The sequence below is a fragment of the Nelumbo lutea genome, chromosome 1 (assembly GCF_056320005.1).
Source record: "Nelumbo lutea isolate HS-2025 chromosome 1, American lotus-T2T, whole genome shotgun sequence".
NCBI lineage: Eukaryota > Viridiplantae > Streptophyta > Magnoliopsida > Proteales > Nelumbonaceae > Nelumbo > Nelumbo lutea.
This window is the reverse complement of record NC_142684.1, coordinates 207,028,615-207,056,105: the sequence shown is the minus strand read 5'-3', so window position 1 is coordinate 207,056,105 and position 27,491 is coordinate 207,028,615. Positions and strand designations below refer to the sequence as shown.

Sequence of the window (27,491 nt, the reverse complement as noted above, 5' to 3'; positions counted from 1 at the left end):
AGAGGTCATAATCTGCCACGATCACAATCCTATTACCGTTTTATACGTAACTCTGTTTCTTCAGTGTTTCTCTCGTGTTTAAACATAGATCCTGCGAAAAAAAAAACAGAAGTTTCGTGATTTTCTTTGGTGGACGTGGGATGATGAAGGCTGAAAACAACTGAATCGTGTCACTGTAAGTGTGATCTACAACAATTTACAATTTTTTTTTTCTTAATTTCGTGAATGATAAACTTAAATTTTAGCCTGAAATCTTATATGAGACTGTCATTCGAGTTGTATTTGTTTGTAGCATGTTCGTTCTGATTCACCTTTGTTGTAGATCGGTTCTTCTGTTGCCAGTTTCGACTGTTGTTTCTAGAGTTTCTATTAGATCTACCATTTCTTTGTGTTTTCTTCCTTTGGAAGTTATGGTTTGAATAAAAAGGATGCGTCTTCCTGAAGGATTCTGCCATCTTATCGGGCAGATATGGAGAAGTAGGGGAAACGGTTGTCGTAAACTACTCAAATGAGGTTGATAATTGCGTGCAATTCTGAATATTGTTTGCAGATTATTTTCTTTCCATTCTCTTCTTAGGCGAAAGCCACAATTAGAGGTAGAACGAGGTGGACGGATTGGTATTTGCTTTATGAGATTTATCAGTGGGGAAAAACTTGGATCTTTTGTGAGATTTATCAGTGGGAAAAATACTTTCCCTGCCGAAACTGGACTTTATCATCTGAACTATTCCACCTGCTTGAGTCTTTGCATCCCCTGCCGCTATAATTTTTATTCATGTTGCAGTTCACTAGATTTTAGTTTTTTGGACTATTACATAATTCAAAATATCAAACACATTTTTGGAATTTCACCTTTTAACTTTTTGGGACTGAATTTTGTACTACTATTTCTTGCTTCTAGTATTAGTATGAATTAGTTTTATCAATATTACGATCAGATAAAATTTGATTGTCTGTCTTCTGTAGTTAACTAGGGCCTAGGGGTTATTCAGGGAGAGATTTGTTGATTGCCCCAAAGATCTGGAGACATGGATTTAACAATAACCTGAGGTCATGTCTTGGGTGCAGACAGAGGTGCTTGCGTAGTAAAACCTGCAAAAAGATTACACAAAAAGCTAATCTTAACATTTTCCCCCAGTTATACTGTTTTACTCGACCACTTTTCCACTTCCTGTGCAGTAGCTTTATGTTTATGACATATAAATTTCTTCAACATTATGATGTTGACCCATTTAAACCATATTTATGAAGGCTTCATGTGAATAATTCAAAGGTAGCCTTCCGTGTGGATTTGCATGTTTGTTTGCAACAAACAAGAAATTCAGTTCTGCATGATGTTAGAAGGTTTTGGAATTATTCAGCAGGGGATCCTTATTAGCTGAATCATTTTACAAAGACCTGGTTTTGAGTTTTAACAGCCTTTTCAATCGAGACAGGCTTGGTCCCTGCACATTCTAAGATATCATTTTTTTCCGTGATCTTTGGAGTTTGGTCTTGAACAATATCCTCATTAATGACCATTTAATTTCATGGCCTGGGGATACGACTATGAACCCAGGAATTTATTTGATATTTGATAAAAAAAACTCTTTCTCTAGGCTTGGGTCCATTGAGAAAATACCATATCATGTATACCTTAGTACCCAGAACCTCCATAATATAGCTATATTTCATGCTTTGAATGCAACTGAAATGATTCTGGAAATTCAAAAAATTGAATCACCATTCACAATTGTGGAGCTGATATTCTTTGTTCAGAAAGAGTTTGACTTTAGATAATAGAAGGAATCTCATTATGTTACATACTTTTTATCATCTGAATTCCAAAATACTCCCTGTCATCATTGATAAGTCCCCTCACTCTCTCTCAAACATCACTCCTCATTCTCCATCTGTTTCCTGCATCATCAAATCCCCCACCCCTTGGTACCAAAAAAAGTTCCATGCCCTCTTCATCCCTCTATCATGAAGATTTAAATTAAATATGCTTACCAGAACTTGGAGCTTCCAATACTAGTATCTGATGGTTTTGTTCTACTTGAAACTTAAGCACCATTTTAATTATCAAAAAGGAATTTAAGCATCATTTTATGATCTTATTAGTTAGATAGCCACTATGATTAAAGCATACCAAACAAACTTGCATATATGATGTAAAAAATTCCTTAAATCTAACATTTGCCCAAACAATATAAACTTTTCCCCCTTCATTTTGAAAATTGATATTCCACCAACTGACCAGCATAGTTCAACTGTATAGAAGACCTGTAAAGCTCCTTTCAACTAGCCCTTCCCCAAATCTTATAGGAGTTACTCATAAAAAAATCATAATAGGAGTCCTTAAAAACCTCTAATTTTAAACCACTTATGAACTAATTCTGATAAAGAGAACCCTTTTTATATAATAGAGGAACATGACCATCTTTCGTTCTTGACATCTGTGTTATGTATGTGGACATTTGGAAACAGGTATCCCATGTAATATGCTTGTCTCATGCGTTTATATCTAGTTTTTTTTTTTTTTAAAGCTAAATGTCCTTTCTCAAGATTTATGTCTAATATAATTACTAACATGTAGAGATATTTTTATGACATAATTTGTTAAAAACACCAATTCACATATTTAAAAGTGTTAATGCAATAGAGTACATGTAGAAGCATCCATGCAGCATATGTATGTAATAAGTATTGACATAGTTTTCAAGGCACCAAGGTGAGACTAGGTAACAAGGGGATGCCTAGTTTCCTAGGTTCCATAGCAACTAGCAACCATCTTTCATTAATGATTATCTATAATTTTCATAAAAAAGTATAAACTTCATATCAAAATATAAAAAATCAACATATTCATGAGAAGGAAAAAAAGAAAGAAAAGAAAATTTAGTAATATAGGGGTTGGTCTAGGGGTGTAATTGAGTCAAGTTGAGCCTAGTATTAGGTTACTCAAGCTCAAGCTCGACTCAAAAACACAAAGCTCAAAACTCGACTCAAGCTTGATTGATTTTCATGTTTTTGGCTCGAACTTGACTCGAGTTGATCCTTGTGAGCTACTTGAGCTTAACTCGACTCAAGCTTTTTTTTTTTTGAAAATGAAAATGTTTTTTTTTGAAAATGAACTCGACTCAAGCTGATTATAAATAAATTAGTATTAAAAACTATAAATACATTAATATTAAGCATATTAAAAATATTAAAAATAAAATATATTAACAATTTATAGATAAATTAATATTATAAATATTACAAATAGAAATACATTAGGGTCTGTTTCATTGCTGAGAAAAGGAAAAATTATTTTCTCAGTTAGTCATAGTGCGTTTGTTTTCTGAGAAATTTTTTTGTGAGAAAATCCATTTTCCAATATTTGTTTTACAAGAAAATTTATATGAGAAAATATTCCAATAAGCTGTTCAATCATCAAAGAAATGCTCCCTTATTTGGATTTGTTCATTCATCAAAGAACCTACTCATACATTCACCATTCACCAAAAGCCTATTCATTCATCAAAAAACCTGTTAATACATTCATAAAAAAAATTATACTGGGAGTTAAAAGTGATCCATTATTTGGACCTGTTCATTCATTGAAGAAGTTGTTCATGTATCCATGAAAAACCTGTTCATGCATTCAATAACCTATTTCATAAAAAAAAATCATCCGTACATCACTAAATCAACTGAAGTAGTTTTTAACTTGTAATTAGTTCATTCAATGCCACTAGTTCAACTTGTCCATTCCATGCACTCATAATCACCCCATATACCAATAAATTCATTGATGTAGAATATAACCATACATTCCACTTAACACAAATATAGTTTAATAATCATCAAAATAAAGTAGATTAACCATCGCAAAAAGGGGACAACCATCAAATTGCTAATGTCATATATAGTTTAATACTTAATACCTAGTTTGTTAGTTTAAAGTTCAAGTCTCTCATTCCTTCCTTCAATATGGAGGCCCCAACTTCATTTGAAACCACGTTTTCCTCAGATGTGGCTCCACTCCATAAAATGTCATTACTCAACTCTTAGATTCAGCTAAGAAGTCATATGCTTTCATTAGAAATTCCACCGAACATCCTTCTAGACTTATAACATTTGCATACACTTTCTCCTTATTGAATAAACCAAACCCTCTCTCAACTGTAGATGCAAGTTTCCCAAGATGTGTAGCAATATCTAGTACTTGTTCAGCAACAACTGAAGCATATGACTTTCGTTTTCCTAAAACTCTTCCCTCTGCAGAACTACTTGTCTCCACTGGCCTTTCCTGAAGGTTAGGATCTCCAAAATTCTCAACCTCATCAATGTCATTAAATACATGCTCAACATTCGGTGTTGCACTAGCAGTTGTGGAAATTGCATCTTGCTTGTTTAGCTCCTTGGCTATGAAAGCACCATTTCCAGTCACTTGATCATTTCCACAGACCAATGCCAATTGGTCATAGTTGGGAATGCTTTTTCGTCTAAATTGCTTTGCCTTTGGATGTGCTTGCTCAGTTACCATGGGAGTTTCATTATAAGTCATCTTTCATACTAATTCGAAAATTAAGTGCTTAAAGAGAGTGTTATTAATCTATTTTACCTCAATATATGTAGCCCAAACATCAGGTGTTGCATCTGTTGTCTTGGTTGAATCATTCCACACAAAGCCACTTTGATTCAGAAGTTTTTTTTAATATGACAAAGTTCCGCTTGATTGTTTTCAGCCTATTCCGTATGTGTCCTTGTATATAGTCAATTGAAAACTTCGTGCTAATAGCACGTGCCGCTGTAGTGTAGGCAGGTGCTTTGAAACTTTTGTCAACCTTGTTTCCAAGGTCAAACTTTTGTCAACCTTATCCATATCTTGGGTCCAACTCATGTTTGATTTTCCATTCTTGTTTTCAGGTTGAGAGCTTGGAGAGTTCATTTATGTTTTATGCCAATAAAATGAACAATGCAATTCAACAACATATATCCATAACACTAATTCACACAAGGTATTTTTATATAAATAGCAATATGCAATTACTAAACTCAAACATCGTAATCATTTAATAAAGGAGAGTGCACATAGAAAAAAGTAATACAAAAAGAGCTCAACAAAAGTTATATCATAAAGAACGGGTTAGACAACATGAAGAAAAATAACGTCGAGCCCTAGATCAATACAAGACATAATCAACCCACGTCTGGGTAGCTAATTCATCTCTGAGATGAATTCCTTCCCTTGATTGTTCATTTCTGCTAGCTCGTTGAGAGGCTTGGGAGAGTTGTGTATTGTCTACCATGTCATCATTTAAATCATCCATTCCTGCATCATCCTTAGTATCAACTGCTTCTTGAACATATTGACGCATGATGAAATCATATGGATCCATACCCATGACATGGTTGTGAAAGACACAACATGCAGACGCAATCTTCACTTGAGACTTAAAAGGATAATATTGTTGAGATACCAAAGTTGGAAGGTGTTTCTTCAATACCCCAAAGATCTGGTCAATGGGATTTCTAAGTGATGAGTGCCAAAGGTTAAACAGTTCTTTTCGGTTCTCAGGTTGATGTGCACCCCATTCCTTCAAATGGTATTGTGGGTTTTGATATGGTGTAAAGAATCCAGTTTTTAATGAAAATCTTGTGTCTACGAGATAATATTTACCTATTTTAAATATGAGAAGTTAGAAAACACATATATACTTACCTATTAAATAAAAATGTCTTTTGTGAGAGTTTATTAATACCTTGAGGGACCTCTGATTTATGCTCCCTCCTCAGCGCGTTGTTAAGCATGCGAGAGCCCGATGCAACAACCTCCCAACCAGGTAATACATATGTGAACCACAAATTGAAAGAGCATGCAACAAGGATGTTTTGTGTGGGGTAAGATTTACAACCTCGGAACCTAGCAACATTAGTAGAAGGGACTTTCACAGGGAGGTGTGAGCCATCAATTGTCCCAACGCAATCTTGTCATTATCTGTATGTATTTTATTATGCATTATTATGGGCGTATATGTCATAAAGAAGACATTGTGACTTATGTTACCTTGAAATATGGCCAAAATCAGGTCGGTTTCTAATTTCTGGAGGTGTTTCAGTAACACTTGGTTGAATCATTTACCTATCCTCTAATCTCAACAATGCATTCAATACACTGTTGAAATGATGGCTTATAGTCTCACCAAATCGACTGAAATGAAAACCCATTGTTCTATTCTTAACATTGTGTGCTAGTATGTGTAGGAAGCATGTCACTTGTTCTTCTACTGTGCAATTCAATGTATCATGTCTCACAAATAATCTTGCATAGCTTTGCAAAGGTTGCTTTTCCCATTCTCAATTGATTATAACAATCTAATTCTTTTTTGTCCATATAGTCTATCCAATAAATCCCTCTGCTAAATCCCGGTTTACTGATGATTCCCTATCAATGTAATCCACATATTCTTGCAACATTGAGAATGTAACCGCGACCGTAGCAGTTGTAGTCCCAACAATTGCATGAAGCAAATTTTGGTCCATTTATCTATAGTCTATAGACAATAAATAAATAAATAAATTGGGGGACTCATTCTAGAATGCCATATAGTTTGCGTGCTAGAAAAAATAAAAGAAAAAAATATCAACGATGAATAAGTTTAAGTGTGTACTATTCTCTTAAAAATTTAATTCAGCTTTCTTTAATCTTAAATTTTGAATAAATGTAGATTTATAAATCTGAAATTTTGAAAGTTTATAGGTTTCTAACTCAGATTTGGATACAAAACACCCTATTCCCCCTTTTCCTTCCCTCATTCCTACTTATATTCACCTAATATATTGATAAAATATTAAGAAAAACACATACAAGTACAACACATCAGGATTGGATTATTTTTTCTTTTTCTTTCTTTTTTTTTTTTGTAAAAAACTTGAATTGTGTTGGATTACCTAAGACTTCATCCTAACCTCAATCTAGTTTCAACTCATATTGGGATTTTCCAACCTGACCTCACCCAATTTGGTTTCAAATTGGATTGGTGTTTCCAACAAGGGTCTATCAATGGTTTAGTATTTTCACTTCACATAGCCCCTGTTTCAGTTATGAAATCTCTAGAAAAAAAATCCAAAGAGATTTCCTTTGGCATGGTTTCGATGGTGAGAAGTACTTGCATCTTGTGCCTTGGCACCAAGTTTGTTTACCTAAATTACAAGGGGGTAGAGTAACTTATTAACCTCTTACAGCAGTAAACAAAGCTGAGGTTGAGTGATCCAAGGGAAACTGGAAAGAGATTGCTTCCACTGCAAGATGCAAGAGGACTCTTTGTCCGTTCTGGTCCCCTCCCCCCTCGGGCTTTATAAAGCTGAATTTTGATGGCAGCAGTGTAAGGAATCCAGGGCCCTCTGGGATTGGAGGAGTCTTCAGGAATGAGGAAGGGATTGTTACTGCTTTATTCTCTGGCCCTATTGGAGAAGGTGACTCTCTTAGGGCTGAGATCCTTGCAGCGCTTGAAGGAATTCGAAGAGTAAAAGATCTAAATATTAGCCGTTTGATTTTGGAAGGTGACTCGAAGGTGGTGGTTAATTGGTTGAAGACAGAGGACAGTGGTTTGTGGAACTTTAACAGTGAGAAAAAACAGTTCTTATGGCTGGATAGGGACATAGAGATTCAGTACAGCTGGGTGAAGAGGAGTGCCAACTCATTTGCGGATGGGTTGGCCAAGCAAGGAGTGACTAGGGAGGCTGTTTTCTGGGCTAGTTTTTAAATTTCTTTGCTTTCCCCGAGTTTTCTGTTTTGTGGGGAGCTAAGTTATTTTATCTCCCTCTGTATTCCTTTCCCTCTATTCTCTTAATTTAATGAAATTGATGTTATTGATAAAAAAAAAAAAAAGGGAAACATGGACAGGAAAATCAATTTTGGACCACATATGAGGTTGAGTTCTCTTATGGGTTCAGCACATGGAAGGGCACATAGAAGTTGAATAAGATGTTATGGAGGAAACTCATTTTCAAACCAGGTAAGGATGATCGGATTGCTTTTTGGACCGATACATTGTTGTAAAACCAACCTCCTGGAAATTATTTCCAGGGGTCTGGCAATTATTAAACAATATATCTTATGCCGGGCTGAAGTTGAAGATGTTACTCATCTCTTGATTTGGTGCCCAGTCTCATGTCATATTTGGTGCTATCTCCTGTAGATGTTCATCAAGTGATCTGCAATCTTCAGTTGTGGCTTGACCATAATAGTTTGAGAGATTCTCTCCTTTTTCAGTAATATAATACAATATTTTACCTTAAAAAAGGTTTATAGACCTCTTATATCATCTATTACAGTGACACCAAGTACATGTATACATTTGCTTGTTGGCCCCTTGCTTTCTATAAAACTTTTTCGTAATGATAATTTTCATGTTGTAGAGTTCAACCCTATTACTAGGCTATCTGTTGGGGCTATTTCTGGTCTTGTAGCTACTGCATGTGTGGTTCTAATATTGGTTTTAGTAACTCTTCATATGAATGGTTACCTAGGAAGAAAGGACCTTGAATGGTAAAAAATTCATTTAAACTTGTGTTTTATAGATCAACATAAACTATAAAATCCAGTTTTCTTGATCTTTTTTTTGTCTTTTTTAGTGGCTAATTCATGTGTCAGAGCCTTTATGGGGGAAATGTTCCATAAATAGTCCTTTTGAATTTATTTGCATGCTATTCTATGACTTATCATACAGCGTTGTTAACTTTTTATTTATTTATTTTTTATAATTTCTGAAATATCTAAAGATGAAGGTGCTCTTGAACTAACAGGCTACATGGAAAGGTTTGGGGATCCTATGACTTTACTTATCCATGATGGTGTGTAGAAGGCCTAATCTGGGAAAATTAAAGGGGTTTTATGGCTAACATTTTGTCATTGTTTGATTGAATGTCATTTGTCATGTTTGAAGTAACCAACCTCTTCTACATGTTCATATACATCCCTTTTGCTACATAAAGGATATGATGTATGACAATGCAATTTAAAACTGCCTACTTACTGATTAGAGTAGAACATAGGGGTGGAATAGAGTGGGATCAAAGGGATTATATCATATGAAATTATGTTGGTTAACTTAGGCATGGAAAAATTTATATGAATAATAGCAAAGAGTTAGTAATAAAATTCAAGAATCAAGCATAGAATATGTTATCAAGTTTCAAAAGCGTTCTCATATATCTGATTTTTCCTCATGTTGATCTTTCATTAATAAATCCTTGTTAAGTAAATAAATAAGGAATTTAACCTATACACTATACTTTAATAAGCATTAACATAATAACTAAATTTTAGTTGGCCTTGAGGTAAGCTGCATAGAAATTCTTACACAATTTACCTACCTCTATGTAGGCTCAACAAACCAAAGAGTGTGAAATGATACCAAAAGGTTGATACTGTAAAAACTAATAACTAATCAATTGATACTGTAAAAGCTACATAGAAATTCTTATGCAGTTTTCTAAAAACTGATAACTAATCAATTTATCAGTTCAGGTCTCATGATCTAGGCTGTTTGAAGGGTATCAAATGAATTTCCTAAGGTTAAAAGAATGAATGTAGGTGACCACTGTGTGGTAGACTGGTAGCACAAAAAAAAATACAGATTTTGCAGAGATTGGATGAAATACAAAAAAAAAGTCAAAGATTATATTTAACATGTGCAAGCATTATTATTGGAGGAAAGAAGAAACAAAGATTGTATTTAACCCATGCAAACATTATTACTGATTTTGCAGAGATTGGAAGGAATAAAAACAAAAACAGAGGTATGTTTAACCTTTGCAAGCATTATTACTGATTTTGCAGATATTAGAGGGAATAAAAACAAAAAACAGAGGTTATATTTAACCTTGCAAGCATTACTACTGATTTTGCAGAGATTAGAGGGAATAAAAACAAAAAACAGAGATTATATTTAACCTTACAAGCATTATTACTGATTTTGCAGAGGTCGGAGGGAATAGAAAACAAAAGCAGAGAAAAGAACAACCAAAATAGAATGAAGATACATGGGAAACAATGGGAGAGAGAGTAGGGGCGTTACCTCAAGCTTGGGAACAAATACGTTCCTGGATTTGGCACATATCTGCACAAATGAGGTGAAAATATCAGATCTGGAAAACCCATGTTTATTTGGACGTTTTACAAAGGTAAATCACATATAAGGCATTCACAAAGAACGATAAAAACCCCTGTGTGACCAGATCTCACCTTTGGGTTAATGAGAAGAAAAATAAAAAAGGGCTAGATGCATGCTTGTGAAGAATGCGGTTTCATTCCGACAAAACCTTTGCCGGAGACAATTAAGACATCAACTGAGCTTGTAGGCAATGAGGGGAAAAACATGGGGATGGAAAAGAAGGAATAATGGACTGAAAAAAATAAAAAATGGGTAAAATAGAATTACCAAATCAAGCTGTTCATGGATCTTGTCTTACCTTCCAAAGAGATGTTCGGAGAAGCCATCGGAGATACAAGCGTTGGGTGCTACTTGCAAGGGAGACAAGACTGTCAATCTCCTGTTCTGACAAAGCCCGATAAATTTTTTCAAACGTGTCTTAAACTTTTCTTTTCCTACTGGGTCGCACTGTTTTGGTGCGATCCCATTCACTTGTTTTTGGGATCCCACGTCCCCCTCATTTCTCATTCCAAAGCACTGTATACCAGTAAACAAATATAGGAAAGAGGAATCATTAAAGAATATTCCTCTTTTCCCATCCCTTTCTCAGCAATCAAGCAGACCCTTATGGAAATCAATTATAAATCTATTATTTATATTATAAATACAATATATTAAAAAGTATTTTTATTATGAGCTCAATTAAGCTCTTGAGCCATTCGAGCCAGGTATTGCAAAGCTCGAACTTGGCTCGACCTAATACTTAACTTGAGTTGAGCTCAGCTTGAGCTCAATTACTTCAAACCATGTTTGTGAGCTGAACCCACGTAGCTCACGAGTAGGCTCGACTCACTTACACCCCTAGGCCAGGCCCCTGTTTTTGTCCCAGGAAAAGAAGAAAAGAAACTTCCTTGCTTATTGGTTCTGGTTTTTAAGTGTTCAAGACAGCAAACACCAACATATGTGTTGTTCGAACCTTAACAAATAAGAATGTAATTAAAATGAACTAGTATGTAGACCCACAAAATGAATATTTTAATTTAGTAGTGTATATTTTATTGTTATAATCTCAAAAAAATTAAGAATATAAAAGTATTTCATAGTGCCATATAGCTTGGTGATTGAGGCAGCCCTCCATGTCACCTAGGCACCTGCCCAGATTCACCTTGACAATTATGAGTATTGGATATGATCCCGGTATCCTAGGCATGTATAGATATGCAGGTATCGTAGATATACACACATTAAGATTTTATTAATAATGAGAGTCAAAGTCTATAAGAGAGACAATACCACAATGAAAACCTCCAGGGAGCCAACCAAAGAAACTAAAAATTGATCATACACATCAAAAGATAACCAAACCACCCTGGGAGCAATGAACTCCAATACATATCTCTTCTCTGTACTCCTGCTCCAGCCAAGCTATCAACCAAAACACCATATTATGTCTTAATCTGTCTTTACTTGTATCTTGATGTCTAAGCTTTGGTTGTATATTTGTTACCAATGAACCCAATACAGATCTCTTCTCTGTACTCTTGCCCTAGCCAAGCTGTCAACCAAAGACCATTTTATGCCTTAAGCTGTCTTTATTTGTATCTTGGTGTCTGAGCTTTGGTTGTGTATTTATTACCAATAAAAAAACTTTGGTTGTGTAATCATATTTAATATTCATATTTTTGTCAGTTTTCATTTTGCACCTCATAGCTTTTATTCATTCAATTCTCTTTTGTGACTTTAAATTTCTTGCCCTCCATAGGATAATGTAACAGCATACAACATGTCTTCAGCTCAGGATCCATTTTACATTGTTAAAGAGGAGATTCAGGAATCTGTAAGTCTAAATTGTTAATGGTTTCTCCATTATTTGTAATGCAATTTTGTTCCTTTTGTTGATGGCGTTTACCTGGTACTGGTACCATATAATGTAATAGGTGGGATATGTACTACCATATCAACCTTACTACAAAATCAATGTACTTAGTTAGGGAGTCATGATTTCATATAAAAAAAGTTAGGCACATTGAACGGTGGATCTTTTATTATTATATGCAACATTTAAGTGCATACCATGGTTCTAGTAGGTCAATCATGGACTTTAGATCTTGTTGGATCTCAGATATTCTTTTGGAGGGTTAGGAATAAATGTCAAAGGATCTAGAACATCTCCAGTTGGTCTAAATATAATAATCTAAGTGGCTACTTTTTAACCTTGACGACTTACCATCCATGGTCATACTAGCAATTCCATTCTCTCCATAAGAGAGTATCCTTCTACAAAGAATAATAGTGATGATGATGAGGAGGAGGGCAGCTGGGATTGGCTCGTTACTGTGGAATGTTCAGGATTATCCCATTGTATGACATTTTTACATTATAATCAATAAATATTTGTTTTGTTACTGGCAAAAAAAAAAAAAAAACTACAGTCAATATCATTGAGAACAGACAAACTGCTGATAAAAAATAGAAAACAGACAAAGAGAAGCTTTTGGAGTTAAGGTTTTTAACAGTTGGCATTTTAAATTTTCTAGGGCAAAGAGAAACTTTTGGAGGTAATTAATGGAGCATGAGGGTAGAATGGAGTGGTTATAATTGATTAATTGTTCTACTGGAGAACTTATGTTTATCATGCACTTGACTGTCCGCTTCTATTTTTATTTAGTTTTTCCTAAATCCAGGGTTAATGGATAGAGTTAGAGGTAGGATGTGGACAGTGTTACAAGTGTTCATGTTAGGCATGCTTTAGATTCTGACAATCCATGGATTCGTGAAGGACATTTTACGTTAAACTTTTCCCCCTGGATTATTTGACATAAAGGAATGGCAAATTTACACGTTGAATGCCATTTTCCTAAAAATGTTACTTAGTAACATAAACGAGCTTATAGACCTTTTTCTATGTGGATACAATGCTAGAATTCAAAAACTAAAAATGGTATATAGATGTGTCTGTGAATATATTTTTTCATCTTGCTGAGTTAGACTCCTAGACCATGACCATGACCATGAAAAACTGGATGTAAATGCATCAGCGATAATTGTTTTTTTTATCAATAACGGAAATTTTATAAAAAGAGATATAGAAATTACAACCAGGAGGGAGGGGTAAAAAGACTTAACCCTCCCTAACGAACTGAAAAAACAATTACAATATAGCCCAAAAAAGATTTGTTCTTCCCACCCCCTGTTTGGCCAAGGTATCAGCCATTGAGTTAGTGCACCTCTTGGCCCATTGAACCCTTACAGACATATTCTGAGTTAACTGAGTAATTTTCTTTCTTTCATTAGAGAACTTCCACAAGCTGGACACTTCCTTCTGCAACCATTTAATAGTCAACTGAGAATCTCCTTCCACCAACAACTTGCTAATATTCAGTTGTTTAGCTCTTTTAAATCCTTGTAGAGCTGCCAAGATTTCAGCTCTCAATGAGTCCCCCCAAGCCTATAGGTCCTGAGAACATAGCAATGATTCTACCTTCCTCATCCTTGAAGATACCGCCTATACCAGAATGGCCTGGATTTCCTTCACTGCTACCATCGAAGTTCAATTTGATGAAACCCGAAACAGGTGGAGTCCAAACAGGTCTAAGAGCTGTGAACATGGGAGCTGACCAAGCCACTTCATCCCACTTTCTAATGATGTCTCCTATTGAATAATCTTCAAAGAGCTTCAAAGGCTTGACCCAAAGAGCCACCCTAACATAAATAAGTTCTATGATGGCTTCCTTACTTTTTTCTTTATCATGAAAAACTCTTTGATTTCTTTCTTCCTAAACCGTCCAACAAACAGCAGCTCTAGCACAACTCCACAATATTTCCCCTCTCTTTTTTAATCCCCTCACTGTTGTGGAGGTAAAAGTTGAAAAACAGTCCTAGAAGTAGGGACTGTGCTAGAAAACAAAGAAAAAACTAACAAGAGAAGATTAGAGAAGAAGAGAGAGAGAGAGAGAACTGCGGCAAGAAGGGTTAGAGGATGAGGAGTTCGAACTTAACCTCCCGCTAACACTCTAATCCTCTTTTATTAAGTTAATATTTTAGTAATTACAAGAGAGGTCCTTAGTTGGACAGGAAATTACAAAAAAGGAATATAGAAGAGTATGGGCCCAGAATAAGGCCTATTACAGAGAATAACATAAAGATAATATACAGTAACAGCCTATGAGCCATTCGGCTCATCTTCTCTACACTCCCCCTCAAACTGAGCATAGATGTCAATCATGCCCAACTTGCTAGTGTCATGATGAAGCCTTGCCTTGGAAATGCCCTTGGTGAGAAAGTCTGCCAATTGCCCTTCAGAAGTAATGAATGGAAGACACACTTCTTCGGAGGAGACTCTTTCTCGAATAAAGTGTCTATCAACTTCAATATGTTTGGTTCGATCATGTTGTACCGGGTTGTGAGCAATGTTGATGGCAGCCTGGTTATCACAGTACAACATCATGGGTTTGTCATGATCAATCCCAAGTTCTTCCATTAAGGACCTTAGCCACAACAATTCCGAGACTCCATGTGCCATGGCTCTATACTCTGCTTCTACAGAGGATCTGGCCACAACAGATTGTTTCTTACTCCTCCAAGAGACAACATTACCAGCCACCAGACTGCAATACCCTGAAGTAGATCTTCTATCATTAATATTTCCAGCCCAATCAGCATCAGTATAGGCTTCAAGTTTCAGATGACCATGCTTGGTAAATAGAATTCCTTTCCCCGGAGAGCCTTTCAAATAGCACAAAATCCGTTATGCTGCTGCCATATGAGTATCTCTAGGAGCATGCATGAACTGGCTAATGCAACTGATAGCATACGCAATATCTGGTCTAATCATGCACAGGTACAGAAGCTTCCCAAGAAGTCTCTGAAAAACCCCTTTGTCTTCCAACAAAGTTCCATCTGTAGCTGAAAGTTTGTGATTCATATCAATGGGAGTTGCAGCTGGTCTTGCACCCAGTTTTCCAGTTTCAGACAACAAATCAAGAACATATTTCCTTTGGGAAATAAGAATCCCATCCTTGGATCTGGCAACTTCTATGCCAAGGAAGTATCTCAACTCCCCCAGATCCTTAATCTCAAATTCTGTACGGAGGAAAGACTTAAGAGCCAGAATGCCTGAGGCATCATCACCAGTCACTATAATGTCATCAACATACACAATGAGATACACTGCTAGAGATCTACTTTTCTTCACAAATAGAGTATGATATGACTGTGTCTTAACATAGCCGAATTTAACAAGTGCAGCTCTAAATCTCTCAAACCAGGCTCTAGGAGATTTTGTAAGACCATAAAGAGATTTCTTCAATTTACATACCTTTCCTTGCATATCTTTCCCATACATCCCTGGAGGAAAACACATGTAGACCTCCTCATGCAAGTCACCATTCAGAAATGCATTCTTTACATCTAACTGATAGAGAGGCCAATCAAAGTGAACTGTCAGAGATAAAAGAACCCTCACAGATGTCATCTTGGCAACAGGGGCAAAAGTCTCCAGGTAGTCAATCCCATATGTTTGTGTGTAGCCTTTTGCAACAAGTCTGGCCTTGTACCTCTCAATAGTTCCATCATCCCTGTATTTAATGGTAAAAACCCACTTGCACCCAACTGGATCCTTCCCTTCAGGCAAATCCACCACCTCCCAAGTACCATTTGCATGTAGAGCATCCATTTCGGTCTCCATGGCATCTCTCCATTCTGGGATCCCAAGAGCTTCTGAGACAGACCTAGGAATGGGGTTAGAAGCAACAGAAGAGAGATAGGCAAAGTATGAAGGAGAAAGCAGGTCATAAGAAAGGTGTTTGGAAATGCAGTGTGTAGTACACTTCCGCTTCCCTTTCCTAACAGCAATGGGGACATCAAGGTCTGGGAAGGATGATTCCAAAGGAGCTGAAGCAGCACCTGTTATCTCATCTGTGATTGGGAATGTATGAGCCTCATCTGTTGTAAAGGAAACTACTTGCTCATTCCTGGATCTCTGCCTTTGATACACTTTGGGATTACGGATAGGACGAGGGGGTAAAGAAATAGGGGCACTAGGACAAGAGGTATGAAGTGATTGATGCTCCTTTGACTCATTTGGTGAGGATACAGGTTTGTCAAGAGACTCAACTGGGACAGGAAGAGGAAGAGCAAAAACTTGTGACAGACTCTCCCCCTGTGGACAATGTCCATCCTGAGAGGAACCATAAAAATGAGAAAGTTCATCAAAGGTAACATCCATAGAGACATGTCGGGTGCCAGTCTTTGGATCAAAACAACAATAACCCTTTTGTGTGGGGGAGTAACCAAGGAAGATGCATTTGTGGGCTTTCGGTTCAAACTTATGTCTTTGCACACTTGGAATGTGAACATAGCAGGTACAACCAAACACAGGAAGAGGAATTGGGAAGAGATCTTTGTCGGGATGAAGAAGATAGAAGGGGGATTTAAACCCTAAAACCCTGGATGGCATACGGTTTATGAGATAGGTAGCAGTAAGTACAGCATCACCTCAAAATCTTGTGGGAACATGTGAGGCAAACAAAATGCTCCTTGCAACTTCAACAATATGTCTATTTTTTCTCTCAGCAACTCCATTTTGTTCAGGGGTTCTAACACAGGAGCTTTGATGAATAACCCCCATGTCAGAGAGATACAAGGATAAACTCTTCTCAAAATACTCTTTTGCATTGTCATATCTGAAAACCTTAATTCTAGTATCAAATTGAGTTAAAACAAGCTCATAAAATTGCCTCACAAGTCTTGGGACTTCATCTCGGGATTTCATTAAGTATATCCAAGTGAATCTAGAGAAGTCATCAATAAACAAGATAAAATATCTGTAACCCCCCATAGAGGATAAGTGGTAAGCCCCCCACACATTAGAGTGCACAATATGAAAAAGAAAAAGATGATCTTTTATTGCTCACAGGGTAATTTTTTCTACAATGCTTTGACAACTGACAGGACTCACAAGTGAGATTGGACACACTGACTCCCTTAAACAGTTTTGGAAACAAATGGCTTATAGCAGAAAAAGGTAAATGACCCAACCGACAATGATCAACATAATTTGACTAACAGACTCTGAAAAAGTAGAACCAAAAGCAACATTCTTGGGATGATCAAAGCATTGGCCAGGGGTGTCGAGTAAGTATATTCCATTTGCTTCATGGCCACTCCCAATCACCTTCTAAGACTTCAGGTCTTGAAATACACAGTGAGAAGGGAAAAAGGTTACACAACAATTCAATGACTTGGTCAGGCTACTTACAGATAATAAGTTGGTATTTAATTTAGGCACATGAAGAGTGGAAGATAAGAGTAAGGAGTCTGTAGCCTTGACAGTTCCCTTGCCGGAAATAGGGGCAAGAGAACCATCAACTAAGGTGATTTTGTCACGGCCAGGAAGTAAATCGTATGAAACAAACAAAGTGGAAAGGTTGGTCATGTGATCAGAAGCACATGAGTCTATGATCCAAGGGATTTTGTGATTACCTGAGGTGGATGCATGGTTAGCGGAAGCCCTTATACCTGAGTGAGCAAATGCAATGGTGGCTGGACTTCCAGAAGGGATGGATGATGAAGATACACCTTCAAGCTGACTGATCATCTTTCCAAACTTCTCATATTCAGCTTTCATGGCTGCCAACTGTGCACTGGTAGACTCAACCTCTGTATCTGTGCTTGTGGCTGCATGTGCACTTCCTGTCTTTCTACTATCATTCTTCTTTTGGAATCTGATAGTACAAGATTGGGATGCAATTTCCAACACTTGTCCTTTGTGTGTTTCGGCTTCTTACAATATTCACACCCCACCTCCTTCCTTCCTGTGCCACTGTGAGCTTTTGTAACACCTTTGGGTTTAATTCCCATATTTGCAAAATGGTCATTGATACTGACTCCTTGAATCTGCACTTGCCTCCTACTTTCTTAACTGCTGACCAAAGTATATGCTTGTGACAATGAAACATCGTCCTTGGACAAGATGCTTTGCTTTGTAATGTCGTATTCAGAGTTCAGCCCTGTCAACAACTCAAAGACCCTATTCCTTTCAACCAATTTTTTGTAGGTTTCAACATCCTTGGGAGTATCCCATGTCACAACCTCTATCAAATCAATCTCTTGCCATAGAGATTTCAGGGTTGAGAAGTATGCTGCAAGAGACTTCTCCCCCTGCCTTAGATTCTTCACATCACTTCTCAATTTGTAGGCTCTGGCAACATTCAACTTCTGGGAGTAAGTTTCTGCAACACTATCCCAGATTTCTTTAGTCGAGTTCATCCACAGGTAATGTTGGCTAATCTGTGGCTGCATTGAGTTCACAAGCCACCCAATCACTGTATAATTCTCCTGCACCCATTTCTCATAGGAGGGATCCTCCTCTGGGGGAGCTTTCTTGCTCCTAGAGATAAACCCCCACTTTCCTCTACTGCAAATATGAATTTTCACAGATTGTGACCAGGCCAAATAATTGGTTCCATCCAATTTAACTGTAGTTATAGCCAACAAGGAATCAGTTGTAGTTCCCGAATTATGTCCATATTCAACAGTGCTCTTGTTCTCAATTTCTGAGTAGTCCATTATGTAACAGTTTCAATTAGGGTTTCGGCAAGCCTTTAAAAGTGATCTGACTTCAAGGAACTCAGATTGAGTTGAAATAATAGCAAACACAGCAACCCACAAATTCAGTTCAGAACTGACAGCCGTGAGAACCAAGTTCGGTGGCAACACTTTCAAAGAGAAGAAACCCTGATTCAGCCTTCAAGGAACAATCAACAGGCCTCCAAACAATATGTATTCTTGGTTCCCAACAAAAATTTCCCAAGGAGAACAAAGAAAACAGTCCACAGTACCTAAGAGGACTTTTTACAAACACTATGCATGCAACAATCAACACTTCACTGTTAACAAGCAGAAATCACTTCAAGAACACTTTGTCTAGGTCCAAGAAACAGCTGAACTAAAGTAGAGGCTTGTACCTCTTAATTTAAATCAGTTTTCAGCAGTTTGGAAGCCCAAAAACAGTTGAACAACACTTCTAGAATAACCCAGAAATCAGTCCAGCAACAGTGGGCCGAATGGAGGTGTGCTTCGAATGCTTTAACAGTCCTCCCAAATACCAAAAATAACTCAGCAAAGACATTGGGAAAACAACTTACAGTATCTCTGGTTTGAACTTCAAACCAGGCCAAACTCTTTGCTCTTTGAGCTAGCTTCGAAAACCTTTCTCTGATTTCAAATCAGGCTGGAAAAAAAACTTGTTCTCTGATTCCTCCTGGTCACCGAACCCTTCTCAAAGTGTATAGAAACTTGGGCACCCTCCAATGACCTCCAAGAACCAGGCGAATGACTGTAAACATTCAGCCCTAGAACCTCATCATGCAGTTGGCTGAACTAGAACCACATGAGGGACACGCCAAGTAACGACCCGCTCTGATACCAAGTTGAAAAACAGTCCTAGAAGTAGGGACTGTGCTAGAAAACAAAGAAAAAACTAACAAGAGAAGATTAGAGAAGATTAGAGAAGAAGAGAGAGAGAGAGAGAGAGAGAGAGAGAGAGAGAGAGAGAGAGAGAGAGAGACTGCGGCAAGAAGGGTTGGAGGATGAGGAGTTCGAACTTAACATCCCTCTAACACTCTAATCCTCTTTTATTAAGTTAATCTTTTAGTAATTACAAGAGAGGTCCTTAGTTGGACAGGAAATTACAAAAAAGGAACATAGAAGAGTATGGGCCCAAAATAAGGCCCATTACAGAAGAACATAAAGATAATATACAGTAACAGCCTATGGGCCATTCGGCCCATCTTCTCTACACTAAACAAGCTTTGCACATTAGAAGGGGAGGTCCACCTGCAACCAAATAGATAAAAAAACCAACACCGGATATCTAAAACAAAAGGGCAAGAAATAAAAGGCCATTCATCTATGCTCCAAAACATGCATGAGTAAAAAGATCAATTATTATATTAAAGCCATTAGAGATGAATGAAAGAAGAGGTATGCCTGTTTTACTTCTGACAAGAATTCAAGATTTGGCAATGAAGCAATATGCAGTTGGCTATTTTGAATTGTTTTGAGGTTTGGGCAGGTACATCAATTTCCAGGCACTTCCAAAGTTCCAAGAGAGTTATATTTCAGTGAATAACTTTGCATCATCTCTAGGAGCAAGAGTTTTTCCTGAGGACTTGAGAGAAATTTGATCCTTGGGGAATTCAATATTTCTGTTAATGTTTGTATTTTTACGGGTTAATGGTTTCTTATGCTAGGCACATTGACTTAGTCTCTTCCCAATTATCTTTCAGGAATGTAAAGTGTTTTTACTGTAGCTACTGTAGCCATATGATGAAGAATAGACCGAGCTGTTTCAAGGATACGAGGTGTTAATGGAAAGGGAGACAAGGTGAGAAACAAGATAGAGAAGGGAGACCGACCATGAAGAATAAAGGAGGGCATCCGATTAATGAGGAAACACGCAGTAAGTACAACATCACTCCAAAACCGTTTAGGAACACTCATATGATGAAGAATATACCGAGCTGTTTCAAGGAGATGACGGTTCTTCCGTTCAGCCACCCCATTTTGTTGAGGAGTGGATGCACAAGAAGTTTGATGAATGATGCCATGCTGTTCTAAATACTGTTGAAAGGAAGTTAGAAAATATTCACGACCATTATCTGAACGAAGAACTTTGATTGGAACACCAAATTGTGTATGTATTTCAGCATGGAATTTTTGAAAAATGGAAAATAATTCACTCCTTTCTTTCATTAAATGAATCCATGTCATTCTTGAACAATCATCAATAAAAGTGACAAAATACTTGTAACCATTATAAGACTCTATTTTGATCAGGCCCCAAACATCTGAATGAACCAAAGAAAAATGACTCAACATACGACTTTCAACTCTAGGTCTGAAGGAAACACGGCGATGTTTCCCAAACTGACACGACTCACACTGTAACACTGACAAATGACTCAAAGATGGAACTAGTATCTTGAGTGCCTTGAGAGAAGGATGTCCCAATCGACAATGCCACTGTAGAGGAGTGAGTGAAGTCTGAAGTGCAACTGACGATCCACCACCGTCAAGGTAATACAATCCACCAGCTTCATGCCCCCCACCAATCTTCTTCCCCGTCTTGAGATCCTGAAAAACACAAGAGGAAGGGAAAAAAGTAACAGAGCGGTTAAGAGTCTTGGTTAATTTACTAACAGACATAAGATTGAATAGAAACTTAGGGACATATAGAACAAATGATAAAGAAAGAGAAGCCATGTCAACATTGCCAACACCACAGATGGGAGAGGAGGAACCATTGGCAAGGGTAACAGTTTGAAATGTGGAAGTTTCAGAGAGAGAAGAGAACACACCTGAAGTCCCGGTCATGTGAACAGAGGCTTCAGAGTCAATAATCCAATGAGAGGTTTTAGATGACAGGCAAGCTATACCTGAGTGGGCAAGAGTAGCAGTAGCGTGCTGTGAAGTGGACTGAAGGAACTGCTCATACTCATCACGCGGTACACTCACCATCTCCCTTCCGGAATCAGATGTAGATGTGGAAGGAGTTAGGTCTGCCTGTTGATTATCACTGACATCAACCCCACCAGCAATAGCATGATTGGCCCATTTAGAGGGAGGGCAGCCATGAAGATCATAACAGAAATTTACGGAATGTCTTTCCCTGCCACAGTGGGTACACTTCCTTGTATAGCTGCCTTTTTCTTTGCCATGGCCTCCCCCTGAGTCACGACCACCACCATGGCCAAATATGGAACCACCACGACCTCCTCGGGAGGCATGTCCTCCCCGTTTTGTACCACGTCCACCTCCTCTGGCTGTTACAAAAGATGATCTATCAGACTGTGTGAGATTCTCTATCTGTCCCAAAGAAATCCTGTGAAGTCGAGCAAACACTTCCTCAAGTGTAGGAAGGGTAGAGTCCCCCAATATTTGGGCTCTAACTGGTTCATACTCTGATTTCAACCCCACTAAGAACCTTGTGACATCAAGTTGTTCCCTCTGTTGTTGCTGAACCTTAACATCTGGAGTGAGAGGATGATAGACATTGAGTTCATTTCTGAGGTTCTTCATACTGGCATAGTACTATTCTGGGGTTTTATTTCCTTGTTGCAGACCAAAGTACTCCTGATAGAGCTGATATACCCTTGTAGTATTATCTTGCCTAGAATACAACTTCTTGGCATGTTCCCATATGTCCTTAGCTGTATCTAAGAACATGAAGTTGGCACTTATTTTGGGTTCCATATTGTTCCATAGCCATGTCATGGTTTGAGCATCCTCCTATTCCCAATCATCAAACCCTGGAGAGCCAGCCGGTGGTTTATCTTCTTTCACATGCTTCACTTTTCTCTTTGCCTTGAGAAAAACTTCCACCAACTTGGCCCATGGAACATAGTTCTCACCATTCAGTTTAATTGAGGTCATCTGTACACCTAGATAGTCAGAGGAAACCACCACACTAGGTTTCTGATCACTACAGCCATCTCCCATTGCTGCCATGATACTCTTTCAATGCTGGCTCTAATCTGAATTCCCAGTCACCAACTAAGTGCTGCTGTCAAGAGTTTGATGTTCCAGAACTTACAGCAGTCCTTAAACACAATGATAGATACACACTCCTTTGTTCTTATCCACACCACTACTGATTTCACAAAAAAAACACAGACTACACCAACATTAATTCAGCACTTAACTAACCACATGCAAGCTCATTTACAACTACTAAACAAAAACTCAAATAGCTGTCACACCACTACTGCTGTCAAGAGTTTGTGCATTACAAGCATCACCACCCAGCCATAGCTGTCACACACAATACAGACCTGCTTTAACGCTTTTAAGAGGGCACCACAAGACCAACAAAAACTCAACTAGTACCATTGCATTACACCTTGCACCATTCGGCCACCTACAGTAGCAGCCCTTACACCATTTGGTCACTGTAAATACAGCCTGTTCTTTGAATTTTTCCAAGAACCAGGGCAACAACCAACCTAGTTCTCTAGGTTCTGATCAGTCCTCTCAAGTTCTTGAAGATTTTCAACCCAGAAATACCAACAGCACACAGAGGAGAGATAACCAACCTTCGTTTGAGAGCTTCAGCCAACCATTCACTGCTGAAGTTGTTTTCTTAGGAAAGAAGGTTCTGTGCACCAGAAAAAAAAAGAGCTGTGATGTTTCAGGCCTGGGACGAATCACTTTTCTCCATTGACAGCCCAGAGAAGAAAAGGAGAGAACTGAAGCATGAACTGAAGTTGTCATGAACTGAAACAGGTCACGAACTGAAGTTGTCACGCTATGTTACCATGTTTTTACTGTAGCTACTGTAGCTACAGTAGTCCGAACCAGTAAGGAGAAGAAGAAAGAGAAGAGAAGAAGAAGATGATGAAAGAACTGTCGAACTTGATAGCTAAACCCTATCAGTCGACCTCTTAATAGTGATTAGGCTTCTATTTAAATGTACAAGGATTAAACTGCCCCTACTTAAGTATGGGACAGAGAACCTCTAATAAGACTGCCACATAAGCTCATAACTTAACCAAGGTGAGATGACTAATCTACCCTTATTTGGCTAACTCTAACATAAAGAATAAGAAGAAACATATGAATTTTGTTAGGATGCATTTCATTATCACCCTGAAAGCGATTGGACTTCTCTTTTAGTCTCTTTTAGTTTATTTCAATATAATGAATGCCTTAAGATTTCACCTATTATGCATATTTTAGGTTCATTTTCCTCGGGTTTCAGGTGATTAATACCTCAATGTTCATGATATCATGTTTCAAGATTCTTTTTCAAGGGTATGCATCTAATTGTTTTCCATGTCCTTGATCAGATTGATAAGCTGCAATCTACTTTTCACCAGTGGGAACGTGTCCCTTCAAATACAGGAGAGCAAGTTCATCTTACAAAAGAGTTGCTTTCCAGCTGTGAAAGCATTGAGTGGCAGGTACTTCAGCTAGTATCATAATATATTCAGCTGTTGTCAGACCTCCTGCCAGTTTAAGTGGGAGAACTCTGAATAAACTATATGAACATTGGGCACATACTTAAGTACATGCATGAAATCTTTCTTCATTCCTTTAACCAACCTATGTCCAAGTCACCAACAATCAAAGATTATACTTGTGCTTTAGATGTCTAAGAGCTTTCTTATTTTCCCACTTAGAACCCCCCCCCTAAAGGGTGTGTGCATTTTATGCTTATTTTTTCTATTTACCAAACCCCTTTTGCGGCTGCTGAAAACCAATTTTCTTGATAGGAAGGTGGATGAATTGGACAAAGCAATTGCTGTAGCAGCTAGAGATCCTGCCTGGTATGGTATTGATGAAATTGAGCTTGACAAACGGAGAAGATGGACCAGCATGGCTCGCACTCAAGTATAATCCTAATTCTCTTGCCTGTTTTTATGCAATAGTTATAGCTCTTGAGTCCATCTGAACCAAAGAATCCTTGGACTTAAGATATGCATTAGTTATTTGAATATCTGATTCAAGTTGTTTGATGTGTTCTTTGCTTCATTATTTTATTTTTTAAATTTCAAAGCTTTGTTTTGTAGATGCTAAAAGATTCTAGCATTTCATTAGGTGGCTACTGTCAGGAAAGCTGTTGAAGCTCAGAAGGAGCAAAATAGTACAGTAACCAGTGGTCTTAATGGAACACGTCAAGAGTTGATGAGGCTTCCAGATGATCGTTATACAGCCAAATCCCAGTATATGTCCCAAGATGATGATGATTTCATAACATCAGAATCAGATAGGCAAATGCTTCTCATAAAGTACAATTCCTTCTTCCATCCTTCTTTTTTACTTTCCCTTACTTGCCTTTCATCTTTCTTTGTTGAAATTGTTACTCTTTTCTTCTCTTGCCTTTCTTCTTTTCTTCCACGTCAAGGATATGTTACTGCATTCACAGGTATGCCTTAGATTAAATGCAACTGGCAAAATATAAATTTAGTTCATCTTTAATATGTTTTATAGGCAGCAAGATGAAGAGCTGGATGAGCTTAGTGCAAGTGTTCAGAGGATTGGAGGTGTTGGGCTCACCATACATGAGGAACTCCTTGGACAGGTCATTATTATTCAAGGCTGTTAGTTCCATAGATTAGCTAGTACAATTGTACACTATGTTCTTTTCTGGAATGCTTTAGAGGCGCATAGTTTCTTTACTTAGAGGATAAGGTTGATCATTTCTAGTCTGCCCTGCAAATTTCTGGGCTTGCGCCTAGATTGTGTGAGTGTGTGTGTGTGTGTTTATAAATTAAATGTTATATTTTATTTAATAAAATACATTTCATTTATAGGCCTGGTCTGGCCTGGGGTGCAGGCTGGTCCTAGGCGCATGCAATTCCCCTTATCATAGGTGCTAAGCCCGGCCTGACCTGGACCATGGTCACCCCTAGGACACTTGCTTTTGTTTGAAATAGATTTTTTTGAATAGTTTCAATGGTCTTAACTTCTTTTCTGTTTTAGAGATTGATGGAGGGACGTCAATCTTTCACACCCTTTGGCTGTATAATTTTTGTGTGTAGCTGATCACTCTTATATTCATCATATTTTTCTTCTGTACATTATTTTATAGGGTTTCATCCCTTCTGCATCTTAGCATGACACTTGGTAGTTCAACATGATAACTATTAATTAACAACAGCTCTCCCCTCAAAACCACACGCTCATGCTTTACATGAAAGATGCAAAAAGAAAGAAAAATCAAAACAAGGAAAAGAAAAATTGAGATATAGAAAATTAGAAATGACTGCCTTTTCTATTATGCAAGCCATACTTTCATCACCATCACCACCACCACCACCACCATCATTGTTGTTACGGTTATTGTTATTATTATTATGTCTTATTAACTAATTTTCTTTAAATTATCCCTGACTAGTAGTTCTTTTTTTTTTATTGTTACAGGAGAAAATCTTAGAGGATTTAAACTTGGAAATGGACAGCACTTCAAATCGTCTTGATTTTGTTCAGGTTGCTCTTCACATCTAGTTATTTTGAATTTTGTGCAGTGAGAGGTTAACTATAATTAGGCGTCAAAAAAAAAAAAAGCTATCCAATTATTTAAACCAGATAGCCATTGATAAACTAATGGAAGGGATTTTTTTTCCCATTTCTTGCAGAAGAAAGTAGCTATTGTAATGAAGAAGGCGAGTGCTAAAGGCCAGATTATGATGATACTGTTTTTGATAGTTCTGTTCATTATTCTCTTTGTTTTGGTTTTCTTCACCTAGCCTAACAAGGGGAATCCAGTTTATGCCGAGCTGCGTAGCAATGAAATTGTAGAATTCGAAGCTGGATATATGAAATGGTTGCAGATATGGCTTACGGGGACAAGTCACCACCTTACAATGGTGTGCAATCAGAAATCTGCTTTCTGAGTGACCAACGACCACATTTTTCACAAAGGATGGAAACAGGTTTGTTGGTGGTATAACCAGATATGGTTGAAGGACAAATTCAAAATAGGCTTAATATGATTTGTTCTCTCCTTACATTTTCTTTACACTTTTTTTTAGTATTAAGAGGTCTTAGTGGGTTTAGATGCGTACTCACTCTACCCCTCCCATGACCCCGTATATCTGGGACCAACGTTTAAACAATCAGTACAAACGATTTTCTAACGGCAAATTATTATTTTTTGGTTTCAGTTTAATATTTAATCTGTTAAAGCCTCCTAACCCTCAAATATTAGTACCTACCGATACAATATGCACGATAATATAGAATGCAAAAAGTGTTTTTTTTTTTCTTTCATTTTTTCAACCATCAGATACCGAAAAAATGTAAAACACGAAGTGCTTTAACTTTGAAGATGCTTACCAAGAAAGAAAAACGTTGAAGATTTCAGAAAATTGAAAAGCAATTTTTTGGGTTTCGAACTACTCTAGATTTGTGGGAATTTATCTAAACTAAACGAATTCATATATTTCCATTGATTTTTTTCCCTGTAGAAATATTTCCACCGTATACTACTTACTACTGATGCTTTGAATCATATATATTCCCTATGCAATGGCTGATACGTGTGAACATGGCTACAACAACCGGTAAGTATATCAATTCTTGAAAGGGATAATTGCTGTTTGAATTTATACATGCTTGTTAACCATTCAGTTGAGATTAAAAAAATAAAAAAGCTCAGTTTGGGAATAGTACAAATACGAACAACAGTACACATGTTGTTTATTGTAGATATTTGCATTTGCACTCTTTTCATCAGTTTCGAAAAAGTATACATACAGATATGTAGAGAGTGTAAAACCTTCTATATTTTATGTATTTATATCTGTACTCTTTTCAAACTGAAATTAAAGCTAAATTTGCACCGATTTTAAACCATAGCAG

The 27,491-nt window shown here is 37.4% G+C and overlaps 2 protein-coding genes across 9 annotated transcripts; one reads left to right on the top strand and one right to left on the bottom strand.

The window, feature by feature from the left end:
- Nucleotides 1-26,774, top strand: LOC148880614 (syntaxin-61-like). 8 transcript variants are annotated; one of them, XM_088962571.1, is made up of 11 exons: nucleotides 18-175; nucleotides 9,745-9,774; nucleotides 9,957-10,107; nucleotides 11,890-11,964; nucleotides 20,417-20,589; nucleotides 23,975-24,088; nucleotides 24,405-24,518; nucleotides 24,726-24,916; nucleotides 25,119-25,209; nucleotides 26,052-26,117; nucleotides 26,267-26,774. In XM_088962571.1, the coding sequence occupies exons 5-11, from the start codon at nucleotides 20,575-20,577 to the stop codon at nucleotides 26,375-26,377; spliced, it is 702 nt and encodes a 233-aa protein (XP_088818697.1). In that variant the 5' UTR covers nucleotides 18-175; nucleotides 9,745-9,774; nucleotides 9,957-10,107; nucleotides 11,890-11,964; nucleotides 20,417-20,574; the 3' UTR covers nucleotides 26,378-26,774. The 8 variants fall into 8 exon arrangements, with proteins under 8 accessions (XP_088818690.1, XP_088818694.1, XP_088818695.1 ...); XM_088962566.1 differs by lacking the exon at nucleotides 20,417-20,589 and adding an exon at nucleotides 5,767-5,871 and having other exon boundaries at nucleotides 20-175; XM_088962565.1 differs by lacking the exon at nucleotides 20,417-20,589.
- Nucleotides 5,154-6,513, bottom strand: LOC148880615 (uncharacterized). Its single transcript, XM_088976732.1, has 3 exons — nucleotides 6,406-6,513; nucleotides 5,733-5,802; nucleotides 5,154-5,650 (listed from the first exon to the last, which is right to left on the bottom strand). The coding sequence occupies exons 1-3, from the start codon at nucleotides 6,511-6,513 to the stop codon at nucleotides 5,154-5,156; spliced, it is 675 nt and encodes a 224-aa protein (XP_088832858.1).
- Nucleotides 26,775-27,491: the final 717 nt, after the last annotated feature.

Coding starts and splice junctions, on each gene's coding strand:
- LOC148880615 (XM_088976732.1), bottom strand. CDS start 6,513: ATGGACCAAAATTTGCTTCATGCAATTGTTGGGACTACAACTGCTACG. Junction 5,803..6,405: donor ACATTGATAGGGAATCATCA/GTAAACCGGGAT, acceptor CCTGGTTGGGAG/GTTGTTGCATCGGGCTCTCG. Junction 5,651..5,732: donor TAAATCAGAGGTCCCTCAAG/GTATTAATAAAC, acceptor TATTTAAAATAG/GTAAATATTATCTCGTAGAC.
- LOC148880614 (XM_088962564.1), top strand. CDS start 10,018: ATGGGAAACAATGGGAGAGAGAGTAGGGGCGTTACCTCAAGCTTGGGA. Junction 11,965..23,974: donor AAGAGGAGATTCAGGAATCT/GTAAGTCTAAAT, acceptor GTCCTTGATCAG/ATTGATAAGCTGCAATCTAC. Junction 26,118..26,266: donor ATCGTCTTGATTTTGTTCAG/GTTGCTCTTCAC, acceptor CATTTCTTGCAG/AAGAAAGTAGCTATTGTAAT.